Raw genomic sequence first — 19,256 nt, forward strand, 5'->3', positions numbered from 1 at the left:
TTGCCAAGGGCAATGCCACTAAAACTAAGACACTTTCGGTAAATATTGATTTGAAGAAGATTGCCTTGGTAAGCCAGAAAGATGCTGCCTTTTGAAGCCTCTTTTAAAGGCCACTCCATGGGCGGTGTCTTAAAGACTTAGTGGACTTGGCCGGAAGTGGAGATTCTTTGCTAGACCAGATCCCCCAAACCTATATATAGTATTTTCGAGTGTGTGCGTGAGCGTTGATTGTGCCAGGAACGAAACGAAACAAAAGACAAATTATAGTATTTGCGAGTCTTTGTTGCCTGACGGCAACTGTTGACCATCAGGATGAGCAGGATGATGATGATGATGGTGGGGATGGAGATGGTGTGGGGATGGCGATGATGGGATGTCCTCATCCTTATGCCTTTGTTGTGCGCGTCTAGTTTGTGTGTAGAGTGTAGAGAGTAGTTTCAGCTGCCAACGACATATCTGGCGTATCCTTTGTTGGCCAGGTCCGGTCAAGCCCGGCCTAACCCCGCAGGCATGGTACACAGTGTCCGGCCAACCCATTTAATGTTTAAGCAATCGCAATCCCACGGCACACGGTGCTCTATGCTAGGTCTGCTCCACACACACAATCTCCACACAAGCGAATGTTAAAGTGAAAGTGAAACTGTAACTAAAACTAGGCCGGATTTGAAGCACTTGGCACTTCAGCCTGCTGGGATTTTAAATGTCCGCTCTAGACCCCCAGCCCCTCTAGAAACCCCTTAGTATGTGTAAGCATTGTAGCCCAACTAATTTGTATAGTTGTATTATACATATATCATACTTGTAACCAACTATGTATGTACTTTATAAATGTTCACTTGGAATGGATCTCTGTAAAAGGACCTATCGGTTCTAGTAATAAACTTTAAGTTCAACATGAAGGCAGTTTTATTAAAGCTGGAAGAAATAAGGGGATGGTAAGGTAAGTAAGGTAAGGTGGGTAGTAGCTACGTAATATGCCAAAAATATAAAATATGCTCACAACTCACAGCGGTGGTTTCGCCATTCAGCTATAAATTGTCACACGAAAGTTTTATGGACAATTTTCCGAACACGTCTTTTCGTTCAAAATGAAGCTAGTACGTGTGCTCTACGACACAAAGAAAGATTTGCCAAGTAAAAGCTTTATGCACATTAGGTTTGAATATTTATTTGGAAGTGTTTGTAATAGAATGTTGGGAATTTACCAATAAATATCTTATACCAAAAGACTAACCAATTTTGTGGTAGGAAATGTTTGTGGTAGGGACTTACAAAGTAATAATGGGGTTTTTATTTATGAGGCCATGGTTAGGGTTTGATTTACTAAAAAATCTTTAAAAATAATCAAGTAAGGTTATTTTTACATATTTTAAAATATTAATAGAAGTATATCCTATTTTTTTCAGAAACTTTGAGACTTACCAAATAATTTCTTGAAGGAAGTGTCACGTAAAACCACAAGCTATACACATAATGTGATTTTTTTTTTATTTGCAAGGATTGTCTCAGACTATCCTTAAATTTGGTCTACAGTTTAAGGGGTTTTACCAAATAATCTCTAAAAAGAAAATTAAAAAAGCTTGGCTTCTGCTCCCATTTATATCCTTCTAGTGATAAGTATCTTTAAGTATTTCAATGTCTAAAATGCAGTCCGTAGTTGGGTTGATAAAAGCATAGCGCAGCTCAAAGAGAAGTCTTAATTTATTGGACATGAGGGCGGGGATTACGGGGGAGTGTCGCACATAGCGCACTTTCCAGCGCAGCCTTGACTTCATTTTTTTGTGATTTATTATTGGAAGTGGTAACCCGGTGGCCGCCACTAAGTTGTTTACGGCCCAAAGGACGGAAGCAAAAGAAACGCTGAATCAGCCAGCCCCGGAATATGGCTTCGGGATACGGCTGTGACTGCGACTGTGACTCCGGTGCCAGCTGGGCCTGCGGTGGCGTTACATTAATTTAGCTGGAAATAAGGCGTGAAAAAAATATGCGGTCATCATAATTACATATTGCCAGTACCAGGGTATACCGCCCACACTCACAATGCGAACCGCCCACACATGTGACTAATATAAAAGCTTGACAGGATGGGCAGGGTTCTGGGGCAGCAGCAGGAGCAGGGTTCCAAAGGGCCATCCACCCGCTCTCTAATGAATTGCAACACATTTCGCTGTCACATTTCACTTTCGAGTCGAGCTCAGCGGAAACGGCCTCCCTTAATGCCCCCTGTCAACGGCCTGAAAACTTTGAGCTCTGTACCTGCGTTCCGTAAATTTGGCTTTTTATAGCGGGTACTTGTGAAAAAAACAGGGTATCTTGTAATCCTGCATATGAAGGTAACACGGTTTCCGTTCAGTAGGTGAAAATAATAATCAAAGGATATAAAAAAAGGTATAATTATGTATATGAAAAACATCTCAAAACTTCTTAAGATGGGTGTGGTATCCCCAATATTAGCCTTATTTGATGGTGTATTTCTATATTTTAAACAATTTTGGTGATCTTTTATTACAGGTATTTTAATTTTATTTTTAAATAGTGGCTACAATAAAAAACTGTGGTTCCTATTTCCAGATTTATAGATATAACATCAAATATTACAGAAAAATAACCAAGATATACAACATTTTAAAAATGAGTTCATTATTTTTAAGTATATCCCAAAAATCCCCTAAGATGGGCCTTATATCAACCAATATTCCCCTGATTAAATGGTATATTGCATTCGAACCACTCAACTTCACCATTTTTTCTGGTTTCGCTGGGAGCCCTTACCTTTTTGACGCTTTGTTGCCTGATATCGCATAATGTGTTAAATTAAATGGCCGCGGTTTCGGGTGAGAGCAGAAAAAGGGAAGAGTTGGATGCCATCCTGTCATCCTATTTTCAGCCGCCTGCTGACAGGGTGCTTACGTTAATGTTGTTTGTTGGCCCAAGATTTTCGGTTATGTCATCGCAGCATTTGTGGGTTATGAACAAAAAAGAAGAGGAACAAACATATACATCAATATTTTGGAGCATTTAACAAGTGCTCGGGACAGGCAAAAGTTTGCAACCTCTCATGACAAATGCCCCGAAAATGTTTTTCGAATGAACTTTGGTTTTATTTCGGCTTCTTTTGTTTGCATCGCCAAGTTTCTTTTTTCTGGGCCAATGAGTCTTCTCAAGTGCCGCCCACTCTGCACTTTAGTTGGATGAATTTTCGGGGAACTTTGCCTGCCTGCTCAGCCGATCAATTAATGTTATCCAAGTTGGGCTCGGGCTCAATTAGAGTCTTAAAACTCCATTTAGAAGATGCTCAGATGGGAGATTCATCCCAAAACTCCCAGGGGAAGGATGTGGGTACATGGGTACTTGGCTTCTGGGCTTCTGGGTTTGAGTTTGCGATTGCGATTGGGATGTGGCAGTAGCTACAATGAAATATTCATGACGTTATGGCGGGGTTAGCTCTCCGTATTTATGGTTATTTTCCGCACAAAACACAACTTTGCTCTCTAACCGTGCAGCATGGTGTATTTTCCTTCTTTTTTCCGGGGTTTTCCATCGAATTCGTCGACTGACTGGCTCCTGGTTAAATATAAATACACACAAGGAGTACTCACACATATAGGACGGGGGGGAGTACCAAACGGAACAGCATATATCTGCAGTTGCGAATTCAATTTTGAGACTGATCAATAATTCACGTAACCCCCTCACTAACCATTGTTTCAGGCTCCGCTCTAGTCCCTTCACCATTGGCACTTTAAGGTGCCGAGTCCTTAAATAGCAACAAAACAAAACAATCTCTTACTCTTTGGGGAACTTTTGTCTTTTTGCAAATTGTCTATTTATTTGTTCGGTTCCAAAAAATGCTGTTCGTACATACAACTATTAATATATATGCAGATTATGCGGATTATGTATATGATATCAACCGGAATGAAAGAGGGAGAGTTAGAGAGTGGGATGCGAGATGATATGAGGGCTGTGCGATGATGAGCTCCATCCGCCGTGTTTGCTTTTTTCGACGGGTTCGTCGGAATCGGAAGCCCTCTCACCCGGAGCATCTGTTTGACTTGTTAGGCCAGACATGTGAGAGCTAAAATTCAGAAATTCAGAAGGATTGAAGGTACTGACAGGGTTGGGGTACAGCATACAGTACACGCTGATGATGAGCACCTGACTTAATCTCTATGTCGTAGCATTGATTGCCATCCTATTGATTGCGCTTATGACTTCACTTCACACCACCGCCGGCAATGGATGGAGTTTACAAAATGTAGATTGCTTGGTACAACACGAAATTTAGACCTACTTTCTGGGTTAGCTAAGCTGTTGATGGCCTGAATAAATTATGTCTTAAATTATACTAGACGGTATTATACCTCATTCGCACATTCGCTTACAGTCACACACTCTGCACTTTTTTGTTTAAGACTAAAGGAAAACTCTTGAAGTTCCAGCCGACTTCAACTATAAACTAAATCACAGTAACTGTTTTTAACTGGCATTCCGATAAAGCTGATTAAAGCTAATTCTCGACTTGATCCACCTAAAATATTCCACTGATTTCACTTCCTGTTCATGTAAATCAATCAGCTCGTATCTCTGATATACAGCTTATGGTTTATGGTATCCAGAAATCATATATGACTGCACTAAATTTAAGTGAGATAGGACCGAGTTGCATCGTAAATGGCCAAAGGGAATGCGGAACTCACTCGGAAAGGGTCGGTCGGGGTCACCACCACAGCAATACCACCGAAAAGGTGACCGTCCCACAAGCACGCGGCTGAATTTTAGAGTATGAGCAATGTGCGCAATTTCGGTGAGCCATATAAACAAGTTTTCTCATCCATCTAAACTGTCTGTGCCATTGGCCAACTCTGGCTGTCTTGGCGCCCCAGCAAAAAGCCAACATCCAAGGCAAATGTTGCCATTTTACAGGCGCCGCCCGCTGAGCGGAAAAGTCGCGCGGAAATTACTAAATCGATACGTGCTGCCGCGTATCAGATTTTCAACGTATTCCGCATGCAGAAATACCTTGAAACCACGGCCTGCAGTTGCATATATGTACAAGGTATGGCTTTCTTTGTACAGTCCAACCTCCTTGAGCCGAACTTCAGTAAGACAATTTTGTGTTGCAGTAAGTAAAGTCTATGTCTCAATATATAAAGTTTTTCTACTACTAATGGAAACATTTTTGATCTTTGGTTTAAAAACAAATGAGAATATAAGAATGACCTATTGTTATTCAAATAGTTTCCAAGCGAATGCCTAACTCAAGGATAGAAACCAGTGGAATAATTCCTGGTGGGCGACGGTCGTCTCTTAAGTGGCAAAATGATCCAGAATCGGAAGCAAACCCTGACGATGAAATAAATTATACGAGAAACTAGAGAACAATTACACTTGGCCTGGTGGTGCAATTAGGGACCACACCTTATGACGTCGCCTAAAGTTAATGAATAAGTTAATAATATGTTATGCGAGGGCAATTTGTTCAGGGCTTGTGTTGAGAGGGTTGTTGTTCTATTTTAGTCGTTATATGGGTGATGGGATATGGGGGCTCTATCGCCTGATGGACATGGTGTTCGTGGGGAACTGGGGCTTTTGGCCGGCGCTGAAGAACCTCTTACAGGTGAGGCGCCAGAAGGCCGCCCGGAAGTCGACGCTGTAGAAGGCGTAGATGAAGGGATTGATGGCGCTGTTGAACCATCCCAGCCAGGTGAGGGCCTTGGCCAGCATTTGGCTGGCCTGGTGCTCGGCCAGAAATGGTGTGATCAGATAGTTAACGAAGAAGGGCAGCCAGCAGGCGATGAAGCCGCCCACAACAATACTCAAGGTCTGGGTGGTCTTGTTCTCCTTCTTCAGCGAGGTAATCCGATTGGACAGCGATTTGTTGGCATTGGTGGTTTGGTGGCCAGCACCGCTGCTCGATGTGGCGGTCACGCTCGCCTGGTGATGGTAATGAGGATGATGATGGTGATGGCTCCTCAATCGATCCTTCTCCCTGTCCCTGTCCCGCTCCCCATGCGAATGCCGAAAGCTGTGCGGTCGCGTTGGCTGGCTGAGAGAGTGGGTTTGGATCTGGCCCTGACTGGGGCCACCCGGCGGCTGGGATTGCCATTGGGCATCCAGGAGACTGCTGCCCGGCCCCATGCCACTGGTCATTGTGGTAATGGTCGTCGAGGCGGTGGAAGTGCGCTTCAGCGAGTGAGGTCGTGTGAGTTCGTAGCAGCCATTCCTGGGACAGCCCAAGGTGGAGGCACCTCCTCCACCTCCTCCACCGCCGGAGGAGGGCAGGGCCAGCAAGGATTGACAGTGGGTGCCGGTGGCTGAGCCTGTGCCTCCAGTGGTGGTTATGGTTCCCCCACCTCCACCTCCTCCTCCTGGACAATTGTCGCTGTCGCTCAGCATCATGTCGTGCAGCTCCTTGGCTATCGTCTGGTTGGAGAAGGTCCTCGAGGTGGCCTGTCTCTGGCGCTGGCCCACCGAGCTGTGCTGCTCCTGCTCCGACAGCTCGTTCTCCACGTCCGCCGCCGTGTAGCGCTTGAATTTCTAGACACGCAAAGTGCACAAGGCGGTTAAGTCAATGTGGATGATAAATAACTAAAGTGAAGTCAATGGGCGGTAAAAGCGGTGAAAGCGGTAAAAGCGGCCAAAGATGAAAGTGTGCAAACGGATGTCACGCGAGCCAAAGCCGAAGCTTTGAACACTATTTAAGTCATCATCTATTTAAGAAAAAAGATCCTTTAAGGCTTTATACAATTATGACATCTATCCACTTTGCAGTGTTCTATAAACTGCTTGATATGTTAATCTCTTTAAATTGAAAACAGCATTTTAGACCGGATCTAATGGCAAATATTGCTTAGTTTTAATGCGGTGGAAGTGAATTGTAAGCCTATTTTAAAATGCACACCTGGCATATGTAAATACAATAAACAGACATATCTGCTTGCCATTTTCAAAATGTTTAATGCTAACTGTTTAGTGAGGATTTCAAAGGATTCTAAGCGCTCGACTTAAAGATTACCCTGGGTTTTATTTTAGGATATCAATTTTTAAAGTACAGAATATTGGTTCCTTAAGGCCTTATGACACTAGCTTGATTTTTGATTAACTGATTTGATCAAATTTAAAAAACGATGGAAAGAACATCATAAAACGTATATAATTTTATTTCATAAGTATAGGTTGCCACAAATTGGTAAATTACATATTCAAAAATTGATTAAGTGTCTTAAGGCCTTTAACCCTTGGAATGTACCTTGTAGGCTTGCATTTATTGTAGGCTTGCCCTTTGCTGTGTGTTATATCATCTTGTAACTAAGCCTTTAAACTGGTGTTTAACTCTTGGGGGTTAGAGGCCCCACTTAATGAAAGGGCAGTTGAAAACTCATTATATGAGCTACATGGTCTGCCAAAGTTGGAGTGAAAACTTGTTTTATAGCGGGCACTGAACCGGATAAACTGAATTCGGGCACACACTACACATAATGCCAGGGTATGGTATTTAAATCTGTGTAAGCTCCTGGCGTTTGGGAATTATGAAGCGAACGTGCCGTGCAGCTTGTGCCGTACGTGGAGTGGCCTTTAAGCCGGAGTGGGTTGGAATAGAGATGACTTTGGGGGCTGGACGATATTGTTGTTGTTTTGCAGCTGGAGCTGCATCTGCATCTGCAGTGGTTTCCGTATTCCCCATTTCGTATTCCGTATTTGGTATTTGTACACTTTGTTGGCTTTGGGGGCGTGGGAATGTTTGCAGGATGGGTTTTCGGGGTTTGGGGCTGTTGTTTCTGGATGGCTGCGGAGCTTACCTTGTTGTGAACACTTATGTCGGTCATATTGTCGTGCCTGGATGCAATGACACAGGAAATTCTTGCATACACATAAATCATCACTGCCATGGGTATGAAGAAGGAGCCCATGGCCGAGAAGATGACGTAGCCCTCGTTTTGGTTGTACCGGCACTCCCGCAGGTCCCTTCGTCCCGGCTCGTACCTGCAAGGGAAATGGAATTGAGCAGAATACACTTAATGGGCCACGGAGACTACTTCTACGTCTGGTAATGCAGGAAGTTCTCAATTATTCCCCCCTCCCCCGCAGCGGGGTCACGGGTCACAAGGGTAGACAATTGCCACCTAATTATATTCAGTCAGTCTGCCAGGAGGCTTGAACTTTATTTTAATTAATTTACATACACCCAACAAAATTTGTGTGGCCTTGGAGCGAGTGAAAATTGCTATTGAATATTCTAAATGGGCTTACAAAATTATATTTGTTTAGGAAGGCACTTTACAGGGGCTATAATTATGTTTATCTGTTTATTTTAGATTAATATACATGATTTTCGTAAAACATAGGTTATCTCATTATTATTATTATTTAAAGAAGAAATGTTGAAAAACCTTAAGTGTATGCAATGCTTTTATAATAATTTTTATATATTTTGTTCTCATTATATAGAGTAGTTTGGATAAGGGAACCCAATTTGATTTTCTATATCCTTATAAAGAGCTAATTTATGACTTTAAAGCGTTACATTGATAGAAAAGTATAACCAAATATTATTTTCTTTATTTATAAGGAGTTGTTGGGATAAGGAAGCCAACTTTATTAACGAGCACATATATTATATTAAATAAAGATTCTATTTTTTTTCTGGGTATTTTTTGGCCTTTATGCAAATGTGTATATGTACATTTAAATTCTCCGGGTGAACTTACCATCCCAGGATGGGCGGACAGGTGATGGCCAGGGCCAGCAGCCAGACAATTAGGATCATGATTAGGGCCAATCGTTTCGAGCGCCGTTTACGAGAGTACGTGAGCGGCCTGGTGACTGCCAAATATCTGTCGGATGGATGGGAATGCCAAGATTTACGATTCGGGGAATTAGATATAAATATATGTAATATACATAAAGGGCGGCGCTTCTCACCTGTCCACGCTGATGGCGCACAGGCTGAGAATCGAGGCCGTGCAGAGGAGCACGTCGAGGGAGATCCAAATGTCGCAGAGCACCCAGCCCAGTTGCCACGAGCCTGCAATCAAGATTCCAAATTAAAAACTTTCGCCAGCCGGAGCGAGCGGACGTCAACTTAAAATTCCGGTCCAAAGTCAATTTGATTAGCAGCATTTTGTGCTGGGCTTTCAGCAAATGCCTCACCTAAGGCCAATTAAAGCGGCCAGCTCGGCAAAACAAATTTTTCGGCAATGTTTTTGGGTTCCGTGCACATAGTACCCGTTAGTGGTTTACTCCGTGACCGGCAGGACTCCCTTTTTGGAGCTCAACTCTTTGTGGCCACTTTGAGCCGTTTCCCCTTGTCTGCGGCCTGTCAACCGATTAATTTTTAAATCAACTACCCCTCAATGGTCTCCGAGGTCTCCAAATGAAAACTTGTTTTTCGGACAGGCCAGGGAACAAGGAAAAAGGAGCTAGCTTATTAGAAGGAGATTGCCTGTGGGCCAGCACACATTGCATTATTGGCCATTGTGCTGGCTCAGAGAAAATTGGAAGTTAAGTACGAAATTTGGAAAATTTCCCAATTTCGTAATTGCCAAAATGAGCTCTACAGAACGGAAGATTTATGTTTTAATTAAATTTAATTCTTTGCTTTCCGCATAGGTTTTGCTTTTAGGACTGAGGACCTTACTTTCCGGATTCATTTTGGCATTATATAGGTACTATCTATAATTTGCTTGACTAAAATAAAATTATACCAAAAACCTTTACTCGCACTTTTAGTACCTACCCCAACCTAAATTTACTTAAGCTTTAATAGTAAACTATTAATCCTGGCCTTGGCTACATTACGACCTAACTTTATAATAAATGCTTTGCTACAAAAAAATATAAAAGAATGTGGGTCTCAGTAAATTGTTTACCTTGAGGAAACCTAAGGGCATGAGTAATTATGACTGAGTCTCAAAAGGAATATGCACACAGAAAAACTTTTGACAAAAGTCACGAAAAAAGTATCATATTAAGAAGAAGTGTGTTGATCACAGATCCAAAATGATTTAATCAATTACCATATTTCTGCATTTTCTGCATCAAGCAACAAAGAGAAACTATCTTCCAAAGTGAATACATATTTCATTCCGTTTTCGGATTGTCAGTGGTGCGGATGATTATGACAAACTTTCGACATGCCGTTTGCCTTTAAAGAATTCCACAAAGTTTGGGCTCGGGAATGTTCCCCTTTTTTCGGCTTTTCGCCTATTTTTTGTTCTGAGGAAATTGCACGGGAGCAGAGGCGGACAAAAATGAAAGAAATTCTTTCAGTTCAAAGAATACAAATCCATAAGGCGAGAGAGATACACATTCGCATATTCCACCTAGCAGCATTTACATAAATATGCGGGGCGTTTGCCACGCCCACTTTCCTGGCACACCTCCGCCAGTTCCTGTTCGTGTTCCTAGTACGGTTCGTGCTACTTTGTTAGGATGCACTTAGAACTCTGATTTATAGAACTTTGGAACTGAAAACATATTTAAAAAAATATATCCACCTTAGTTACCTGCCTAAATAGAAATGGTGTCCTCCCAATAACATATTTCTATTTCTATTTCCATTTTCTAATATTTTACAAATGATTTCCAAGAACACAAACTTACGTATAGAACTTAATAAAGCTACTTTACGATAGAGGAAATTTCGTCCTAAGATCTATTCAAAGTTCTAAAAACCCCTTATTTGAATTATGATATTTTTATTTAAAACCTATTTCGCTACTTACAAAAAAATGTGCTTATCTGAACATATGTTTTATACAATAACCAAAGATAGATCTATAGATTGATCTATAAAAATATTCTAAATAATTTTACTCAATTTCTTATTTTAATCTATAAATAATAAGACAGTAGTATTATCCTTGATATTTTGACATTAATAAAGTCTTACAAAGATGTATTTATGATTTTCAAATATTTTTACTCATTCTTTCTTACTGTTTTAATTCTTTTTGAAGCCTAGACAAAAGAAATATTTTCTTCGTGAATGGTATCAGCTTATTATTTCTCTAAGTGCACGCTGGGCGTAAAGCTTTTGTTAGCAATTTTTTGAGGGATTTACCGGAATGGCATCTTCATCTTGTAATCACGCGAAAAGCCCGGCCAGCGGCGTTGCCCTTCGCGGAAGGACCCAGCCCCATATACCCCTACCACACCTTCATCCCCTCCAGATCCTCACCCAAAATCCTTAATGGCCGAACCACTGAAGGGCAGAACTCACCTATGAGATGGACGGCGACGGCGGGGGGCATTACGAAGATGCCCACGAGGAGGTCGGCCACCGCCAGGCTCATCACAAAGCAGTTGGTGATGGTGCGGAGGCGTCGGGTGGTCAGGATGGCCAGTATGACCAGCGTGTTCCCGATGACGGTGACCACAATGAAGGTGGCAAAGACGGCTATCAGGATTATGCCCTGCCAGGAGAGAACCAGATCGTAGAAGTGGGCCCACTCGGCGGCCGCTGCCGACTCGTTGTAGTAATTAAATGTGGTCACTGGAGCCGTGGGTCCTGGTTCGGTGAGAGCCACTGCATCGGTTCCATTGGGGAATGCACTTCCCGTCCCATTGGCCGCATCCGCATCGTAAACGATGGATATGTTTTCCGGCAGACCCGATCCCTGGCCCTGGCCCAATCCCAATCCCCTTAGGGAGGAGGCCGCCACATACATGAGCGTTGGATAAATGGCGCTTGAATTATTCAGCTGCAAGTTGACAGCCATGGATCGGCCGGTTGAGTTCGCTATCGAGTGGGGCTATCTCGGGCCTAAGTCCTTCCATATCCTTCCATATCCCTGCAGCAGGAACAGGACATTTTATCGAATGCTGCTCCGTTCAGCTGGAATAAAAAAAGGGGTTTTTAGTTAGTGGGTTTTCTTTTAGAATTCTTATAAATACAGAGAGTTAAAAACACCCATTTATATATGTAACCTCTTTAATCCCATACATAGCATTCATATTATTCTTATTTTAATTTTACGCGACACATTATCTGATTCTTTCTTTTCACAATTTCCGACTTTTAAATTGATTCCTTTTTATTGAAATACAATTTCGTTTTCCATCGCCATCGTGGAAATTGTCAATTTCATTTATTTGCAATTAATCTGCTGGATCTCGAGCTCAAGCTGCATTGCAATTGAAGTGAAAGGCAGTCAAAGGGTTAGTTAAATTCTTAAGGAACTCTTTATTTTATCTGTCACACAGATAAGTTTTTTGCTGTGCTGAATAAATATCTGCAATTTAGTCACAGTTGTAACAATAGGTTTTGTGAGTAATTAATTAAATTGAGTTTATCTAAAAGTATTATAAAATCGAAGGTATTTATTTGCTTTGGAATAAATAAGGGGCTTTGGAGTAAATCCTTTAAATTAAAAGTTTATATATTTATAGTGATTTGGTTATGAGCAAAAGTGTATACAAGAAAAAAGTCTGCAGTCAGTCAGCAAAATACACAGCACTCGAATTTTAAGTATTACCTACACATATTTATATAAATATTACAAATGCCATTAGTTTCATACAATGTAAATATAGTTTCAACATGGTGGCTACATATATGCAAATGTATTAATAATAAATTCAACATTTTACAAAATATTTTGTGGAATTTGAACAATGAAACAAGAACATTTCAACGTATAATAAATGTAATTTTTCGGTTTTCATAGGTGGATAAAAATACGAATATAATAAATATAATTGATACACTGTTTTCAGTTTTCCTTTTCGAATATAGTACCTCAGTTTGTGTTTTCCAACCGATTATTTCCAGTTTACATCCGCTGAGAAGTATCTCTGGGATACCCAAACCATTTCCGAAAATGATAGACACTCGTCTGCCGTATTGGGCTATTCATCACCGAAACTTTTCCACCATTCACGATTCACTATTTCCCAAAAGTCCCGGACCCTCCACGTGCACTTGGGCGATAAGATTGATACTCGACGAGCGTTCTATTAGATTTCCGCTCAAATTATGTACGGCTTTAGGTGTAGCTATTGCTATTGCTATATTGCTATGTATATTCCGGCGGAAAATGCCGGAATAATGTCGGAATATTGACGGAATACTGCCGGAATAAACGTCGCCCGACGCGGATGACTGTTGACTGAGTGCGAAAGTGCAGACCGAATGGCAAGGGCTGGCAGTTCGACACTTCTTGCCACTTCTGTTGACAATAATTTGGCATTAAGCATTATTTATTTAGCGTCCGATAGTATGTGTTTTTGCTGATTGCGACGACTCCTTGTGAGCAAAAGCCGGAAAATGCCTCGGTGTGGGTGAGATAACCAAATTAAAACTGATATCGCAATAGACTCGGTGGCGGTGTTAGGCAAAAACGAAGTCGAGAAATAACCAGATGTGGGGGATCCGGAATGGGAATCGCTTTTGGAATCGCTATATAACTTGGTAGAGGAATCCAAATCAAGCCGCAGGCCATAGCATTTCCCGCAAAAAGGGAATAATTCAGCTAAACAATTTGCATATTCAAATCTTTGTGTGGGATGATGGTACACAATATTAGCTTAAGACTTCAGCTCTACGAAATTACAGGAAAAGGCTGCAAGTATCCCAAGAAACGTGGGTGTGAAAATAATAAATTCTGTTTAACCAGGGGAACATGTTAAACTAACTTTTAATTAATGTATGCTTGGATACTCTCCCCTAAATTATGAATCGTTTAAAAAGCATTTAAATAAGTGTTTAACATTCTGGTAACGTTATCGAGGGTTGGTTCTTCACTTTTAAACTAGATTTTGGAAAAAGATGATGATATGATGATATGATATTACTGTTAAAATAGATGTTTATTGTAAAATAATATTAACAATAGGCATATGTTGAAACTTTTAATGTTAGTTTTAGTTTTTTAGGGCCTTATGACACTGGCTTGTTTTATGAAGCCATAGAAATCTAAACATTATGTAGTAAATAAAAACCACAAAAATTGTTAAGCTTTAGAATTTTTATCTCAAAGTTCTCATGACTTTTTTTAATAAACAATTTCAAATAGGCAAAAATGAAGCAAGTGTCATAATGGCATAATTACTATTTACCTAACATAAAGTGGTTGATTTTTTAAGTTAGTCCAGCTATATTAATTACTGAAATTGGCATGTAGTTTCCCCTAATGGATTGCCCTTTGAAATAGGGTATACTCAAATTCGGTTACCCATGTTGTAACCCTTTTTTTGAGGCTTTGAATGCTGACGCGGAATGGCCATAAAATAGCTTATCGCTCACATGATAGCAATCTGGATCGGGGGTGAGTTGCCGGGAAGGGAACTTTTACTTTTTTATGCTGTGGCTTATGTGTAAATATTTACCCAGCCCAGTGACGTACTCAAAGGTGAAACTGATTAATTAGATACGATGCAGAGCCCACGGCTGTCTGTCAGGGCCAAGGTATCGATCGGCTCTGAATGCAATGTGTCATCCCCGAAAGATAACGTCTCTTTCTTCGGCTATAATTTGGGTCTATATCGATATCTATAGAATTCCAATCTCGAGTATGCAATTAGAACCGTTGGAAATCAAGTGTATTTCGAGGGGGCTTTGGGTCTGAAAATAGATTTATGAACTCATTGGCTAAAAAGTGACTGGAATTCCGGCCAGAAACCAAAAACAAGAAGCCAAAGGCCGGGACTTTGCGATCGGGGGGCTGGAACCTTCTTTGGCGGCAAACCCATCCACAATTGACCGCGATAAACATTGGCGTTTTTATGAGCACTTTGATTGATAATCTGATTCCTAACTCAATTGCCAAGTTTGCACGAGCAGAGCCACCTAATCCGGGTTCCAATTCCCATTGCCATTGCCATTGCCATTGCCATTTCCATTTCCATGACAATGGCTGCAATCAGCTGGAGCTTTACCCTTTATGTGGGGTTAATAAACAATTTCTATTTCTTCAAAGTCAACAAATTGAGTTGCCAAAATCCAATTACTTTGCTGGCAGGACCGAAACTTATGAATTTCTAATTGATACCAAGACCAAGCTCATCCTTTAAAAGATCGTGGCATAAGTTTCCGCTGCTTTTGGCCTGGGTCATCAATCAGATGGGCACTCATCTCCGGCATTAGATAAATCTGTATCATTGATGTTGGTGTCCGTGGAAGATTTATTTCACATTAAAAGTTCAACCCAAGCGGCGGCCAATAAACAATGGAACTGAGGGCTCTTTGTATACATCAGCGATGCCAACTATCCATTTTTATAAAATAAGATATATCTCCGCTGTGAATTCAAATTAAGAGCCTTATTTGTTAAGCTATTAAATCATCTGTAATGTGTTATGGTTTTAAAGAAATATTTTCATAATCTTTTAGGAAGTGTTAATACAGCTGCACTGCCCTCAGTCAAAATATTTCTATTGGCAGTAGAGAGTGTAAATGTTCATAAAATGTATTCTATATCTCAAAGTCTTCAGAACTCCACATTTTGAAAGGCAGATGTTGTCTATAGATAAAAATGTATTCAAATCTTATCTTATTTATGTTTATGGTAATACGCAAAATGGAATTTATTCTCCAGTAAAATATGCCAGTCGGAAATGAATTCCTCAAGTGATATAAAAAAGTTTTCTCATTTTGAATAAGGACAGATATTTTATAAAATTTGCCGACCTTGGCCAATTAAAAACGGACAGAGCTGACCGGAAAGTCAAAAATTCGCCAGCACTTGTATACATATTTACTTCTTTATGCTGCCTCATCATGGCCAATTTTTTAGAGATTTTCCAGCACTTGGCAGCTGGCGACCTTCACCTTATTCCGCTTTAATTGACCAAGCACCATTTTATTCGCGTTATTAAGAGATATTATTCGGAAATGCCAGAAGGGCACTTCAAGTGTGACAATTGCAAGGCCAGCTGAAATGACTTGGACAAGAAAGAGCTTTTTGACTTTGTGCGGAATGTTTGGAATGTGATTTTCCAGTTTTTGCTGGGGCAAAAAAAGGAGAATAAAAATGCTGAGTTCCGTCAAAATTCATTCGACCGCCCACGCCCAGCTTCCCACTTCCGTTGAACATTTGTTGCAATTTGCGGCTAACGTGGCGTATGTGTAATGTGTGTAATGTGCATGTGGAATAATATTTCATTTGCATTCGGCAAATAAACGGTGGATGGTAAACGGGGATGCCTGTGGAGGAGGGACCACCTCCTTTTCAAAAAGGACTCCCCCCGCTGACGTCAAAACACCCAGTCAGCCAATAGAAGCCACTATTTATCGAGACTGTTGGACACTTATTTGTCCTCTTTATTTGGCAGTGCCATCGAGGTGTTTAGCGTGAAAGCATTTATCCATTACCCGGTCCTTGGTGCTCCTCTGATCTATGCAAATGTCAGTGAGGAAACCCCTTCTCAACCCCCTTCAACCCCACCTGAATTGGGTGAAGGTAAAGGGTTCTGAGTTCTGAGTTCTGCAGAGAGGGTCCTTCAGCTGTGAGAAGGGTCCTCATCGCTCTGTTTACTTACTTAATGCAATCGCTTTCCTCCACAGTCCTCCTCCGCTTTCATATCAAAACATTCCGCATTGTTTTATTGACACAAAGCTGTTATTATTTTTATTGCCCAGGTGGTTATTTTTTTATGACTCTTGTCTGAGATGCCCCGGGTCCTATTTAATTGGATACTTTATAAGTGCACTACAAATGCAGTTGAAGCAGAGGCGGCCACTCATTCACTTTCATTGCATATTGGATATATGATATTTTATTTTATTTGGTTTTTTTGTTTTTTGTTTTTCGTTTATTATTATAATAATTTTTTTATATTTTTAACTGCTTGACAAACACTTCATTCACGTTATCGGTCAGGTAAGCCGGCGGCTGATCAATTCGGTTTCGTTTACGGATTCCGATTCGGATTCGGATGATTGAAGACCCAAGACCAAAGACCCACGCGGTATTTTTTGTTTGGGCTCCTGCGAACCGATAGACAACCGCCTCGGTTGAGCGCTTGAGGAAAACTGAAAGCGGAAAGCTGAAGCGGAAAAACTGAAAAGCTGACAACGACGAACGGAGAGTCGCCCGAAGTCGCAGTCGTCCGTAGTATCTGTCACTGGGTTTTAGTGTTTTTTTTTCTAGGGAACTCACTCGGTTTGTGTGGGTGTGTGGATCCCAAGTTGGCGGGCCTGCAAACACGCAACATTCAAAATAATCCTGCCCGGTAGTATTTAAACAATTGTGCAAACACTGCGTAAGTTTGAATATTCAAATCCACCTCGTGTGGCAGTGCGAAGCCCAGTTAATTCCAGGAACAATGTTTAATTAAGCCCGCGTCTAACTCCATTCAGATAAGATATATTTTTACGGTGGTCCAGCGGAGCAGACAAGATTCTGTTTTACGACGAATTTCCAAACGAAAACATAAACGATTTCGCGGGTACTCAGGAAATCTATATTAAGACTTTTATGGTAGCCTTATAGACATAGACATAGATATAGGGAAGCGTGCACAGGCGGTTGTGCGGCCCGGCTCTATCTATATGTATGTTGTATCAAATGTATATATTCGTATATCGGTCTGTGGGGCCTTTGTTTGTACATTTTATAACTTGCAGATGCGTCTCCATACGGATTTCGCAAATGCTCTTACTACACACTCATAATGAGTAGTGTCAACAGCTGCTGCCAGAGGTTAAATTCGGTTGTATTCGATTGCGATCCACACGGGTTCGTTGTTCAAGGTGAATGCGTTCCACCCACAGTGGCGGTAAAATGCCAAATCGGGTAGAATGCCCGATATGGAAGGTAAACAAAGGCATGCGCTCTGGGCCAAAATAATGGCAATGGCACGAGGGCCTGAAAAGGAGGAGGGATTCGCGGGTCGAAGGGTGAGTGGGACCAGCTGAAGTGAAACAAACTGAATGAACGCACTTCTACGTGCTGTTTAGCGCCAACTTAGGATTTCAAATCTAAGGTCTAGACCCTAGTGATATCTTAGTTTTCATAAAAGAAGCAATAATAAGTTATGAGCTGAAAAGGTATTAGGAATTAAGGAAACTATTATTATAAGGAAAAATTACTCATACGACATGTATGTATGCCTGCTAATATATGCTTTTACAACTTTGTTGGTCTTAGAAATTTTAATGTTATATAAGAACACTTATTTTTAAGGCTCCCTAAAGAGAACGATTATTAAAAATCCAAAAATATGTTAGGCATTGGACAACCAATTTAACATAGAACCAAATAACTCATACGACACGTATGTCAGGTCCTACTTTGTTCTAAAAATTGTAATAATAAGAAACCTTTCTGTATATATAATATTAATATTAGCATTTTAATACTATTTGATTAATATTATATTAATATTTTATATCCCAGCAAGGTATCATGAATAAAATTAATCCAATTCTTTTATATTATTATACACTTATTGCATTTTGCTACCTTACAACTTGATTTATTATAACATTTTCTTCATAACTACATAAAATAGTACTATTAGCTTAGTTACAATCCAGCTATTCCAGAAACGTTGTTAATTAAATGTAATGTTTGTTAATAGCGATGAAGAAAATGTAATTTTAAGTAATTTTAAAGCAATGATCTTAAATTTTCGAAAGCATTAAATATATTAGCTTCTTGCACAGGTTGCGGCGTGGTTAGTAAACCCCCAATCAGATCCAAAACCTCTGCATACCTTCGGGCGGTTTCCCCCACCATAGTTAACCATTTGCGAAAATCAAAATCAGCCCGGAGCCACCTGAAATCTTCTCGGCGGTTAGCACCGGACATCACTTAGATTGATTAAATGCGGAGAAGGGGTAGCCGTATCTGTATCTGTATCTGCATCTGTGCGGTTCGGTACGTGACTCTGCGGAACGGCCGGGCATAATTGGTGTCCATGCAAAGGCGATGATCCCGAAAAAGGGCAAGAGTCATCTGTGGCAGGGACCGAAAAATGGCTTCTGGTCGTGGACAAAGTTTCGCAACATCATTTAATTATCAAATGCACGTACATAAGTGAGTTTTGCAGTGACAGGAAGGTCGTCGTCAGCCGCTTCCGCCCCCTTTTCCCATTTCCCGGCCAACTTCAAGGCTGAGTGAAAGTTTTTCCCCAACACAAGTTCGGGGCAAAAAAAAAAGAAGGAACTTTCCATTTCTATGCACCAGAACCAACAGACTTGGCACTCGCAATGGCAATGGCAATGCTAAATTGAGTTTAACAATTTGTCTTAGTGGCACTTGCAATGGATTCAGTAATTGCCTGACAAATCGCTTCCCCACTTTGCTGTG

The 19,256-nt window shown here is 40.9% G+C and overlaps 1 protein-coding gene across 2 annotated transcripts; it reads right to left on the reverse strand.

Annotated features, from left to right (window-relative positions):
• Positions 1–3,784: 3,784 nt before the first annotated feature.
• TyrR (Tyramine receptor) lies at positions 3,785–16,973 on the reverse strand. 2 transcript variants are annotated; one of them, XM_065866057.2, is made up of 6 exons: positions 16,483–16,973; positions 11,225–11,839; positions 8,926–9,028; positions 8,712–8,837; positions 7,803–7,986; positions 3,785–6,540 (listed from the first exon to the last, which is right to left on the reverse strand). In XM_065866057.2, exons 2-6 carry the CDS (start codon positions 11,721–11,723, stop codon positions 5,551–5,553), a joined length of 1,902 nt encoding a protein of 633 aa, XP_065722129.2. In that variant the 5' UTR covers positions 11,724–11,839; positions 16,483–16,973; the 3' UTR covers positions 3,785–5,550. The 2 variants fall into 2 exon arrangements, with proteins under 2 accessions (XP_065722129.2, XP_070851940.1); XM_070995839.1 differs by lacking the exon at positions 16,483–16,973 and adding an exon at positions 12,743–13,160.
• Between the last annotated feature and the right edge of the window lie 2,283 nt (positions 16,974–19,256).

This window comes from Drosophila suzukii, chromosome 3 (assembly GCF_043229965.1).
Source record: "Drosophila suzukii chromosome 3, CBGP_Dsuzu_IsoJpt1.0, whole genome shotgun sequence".
NCBI classification, from domain to species: Eukaryota; Metazoa; Arthropoda; class Insecta; order Diptera; family Drosophilidae; genus Drosophila; species Drosophila suzukii.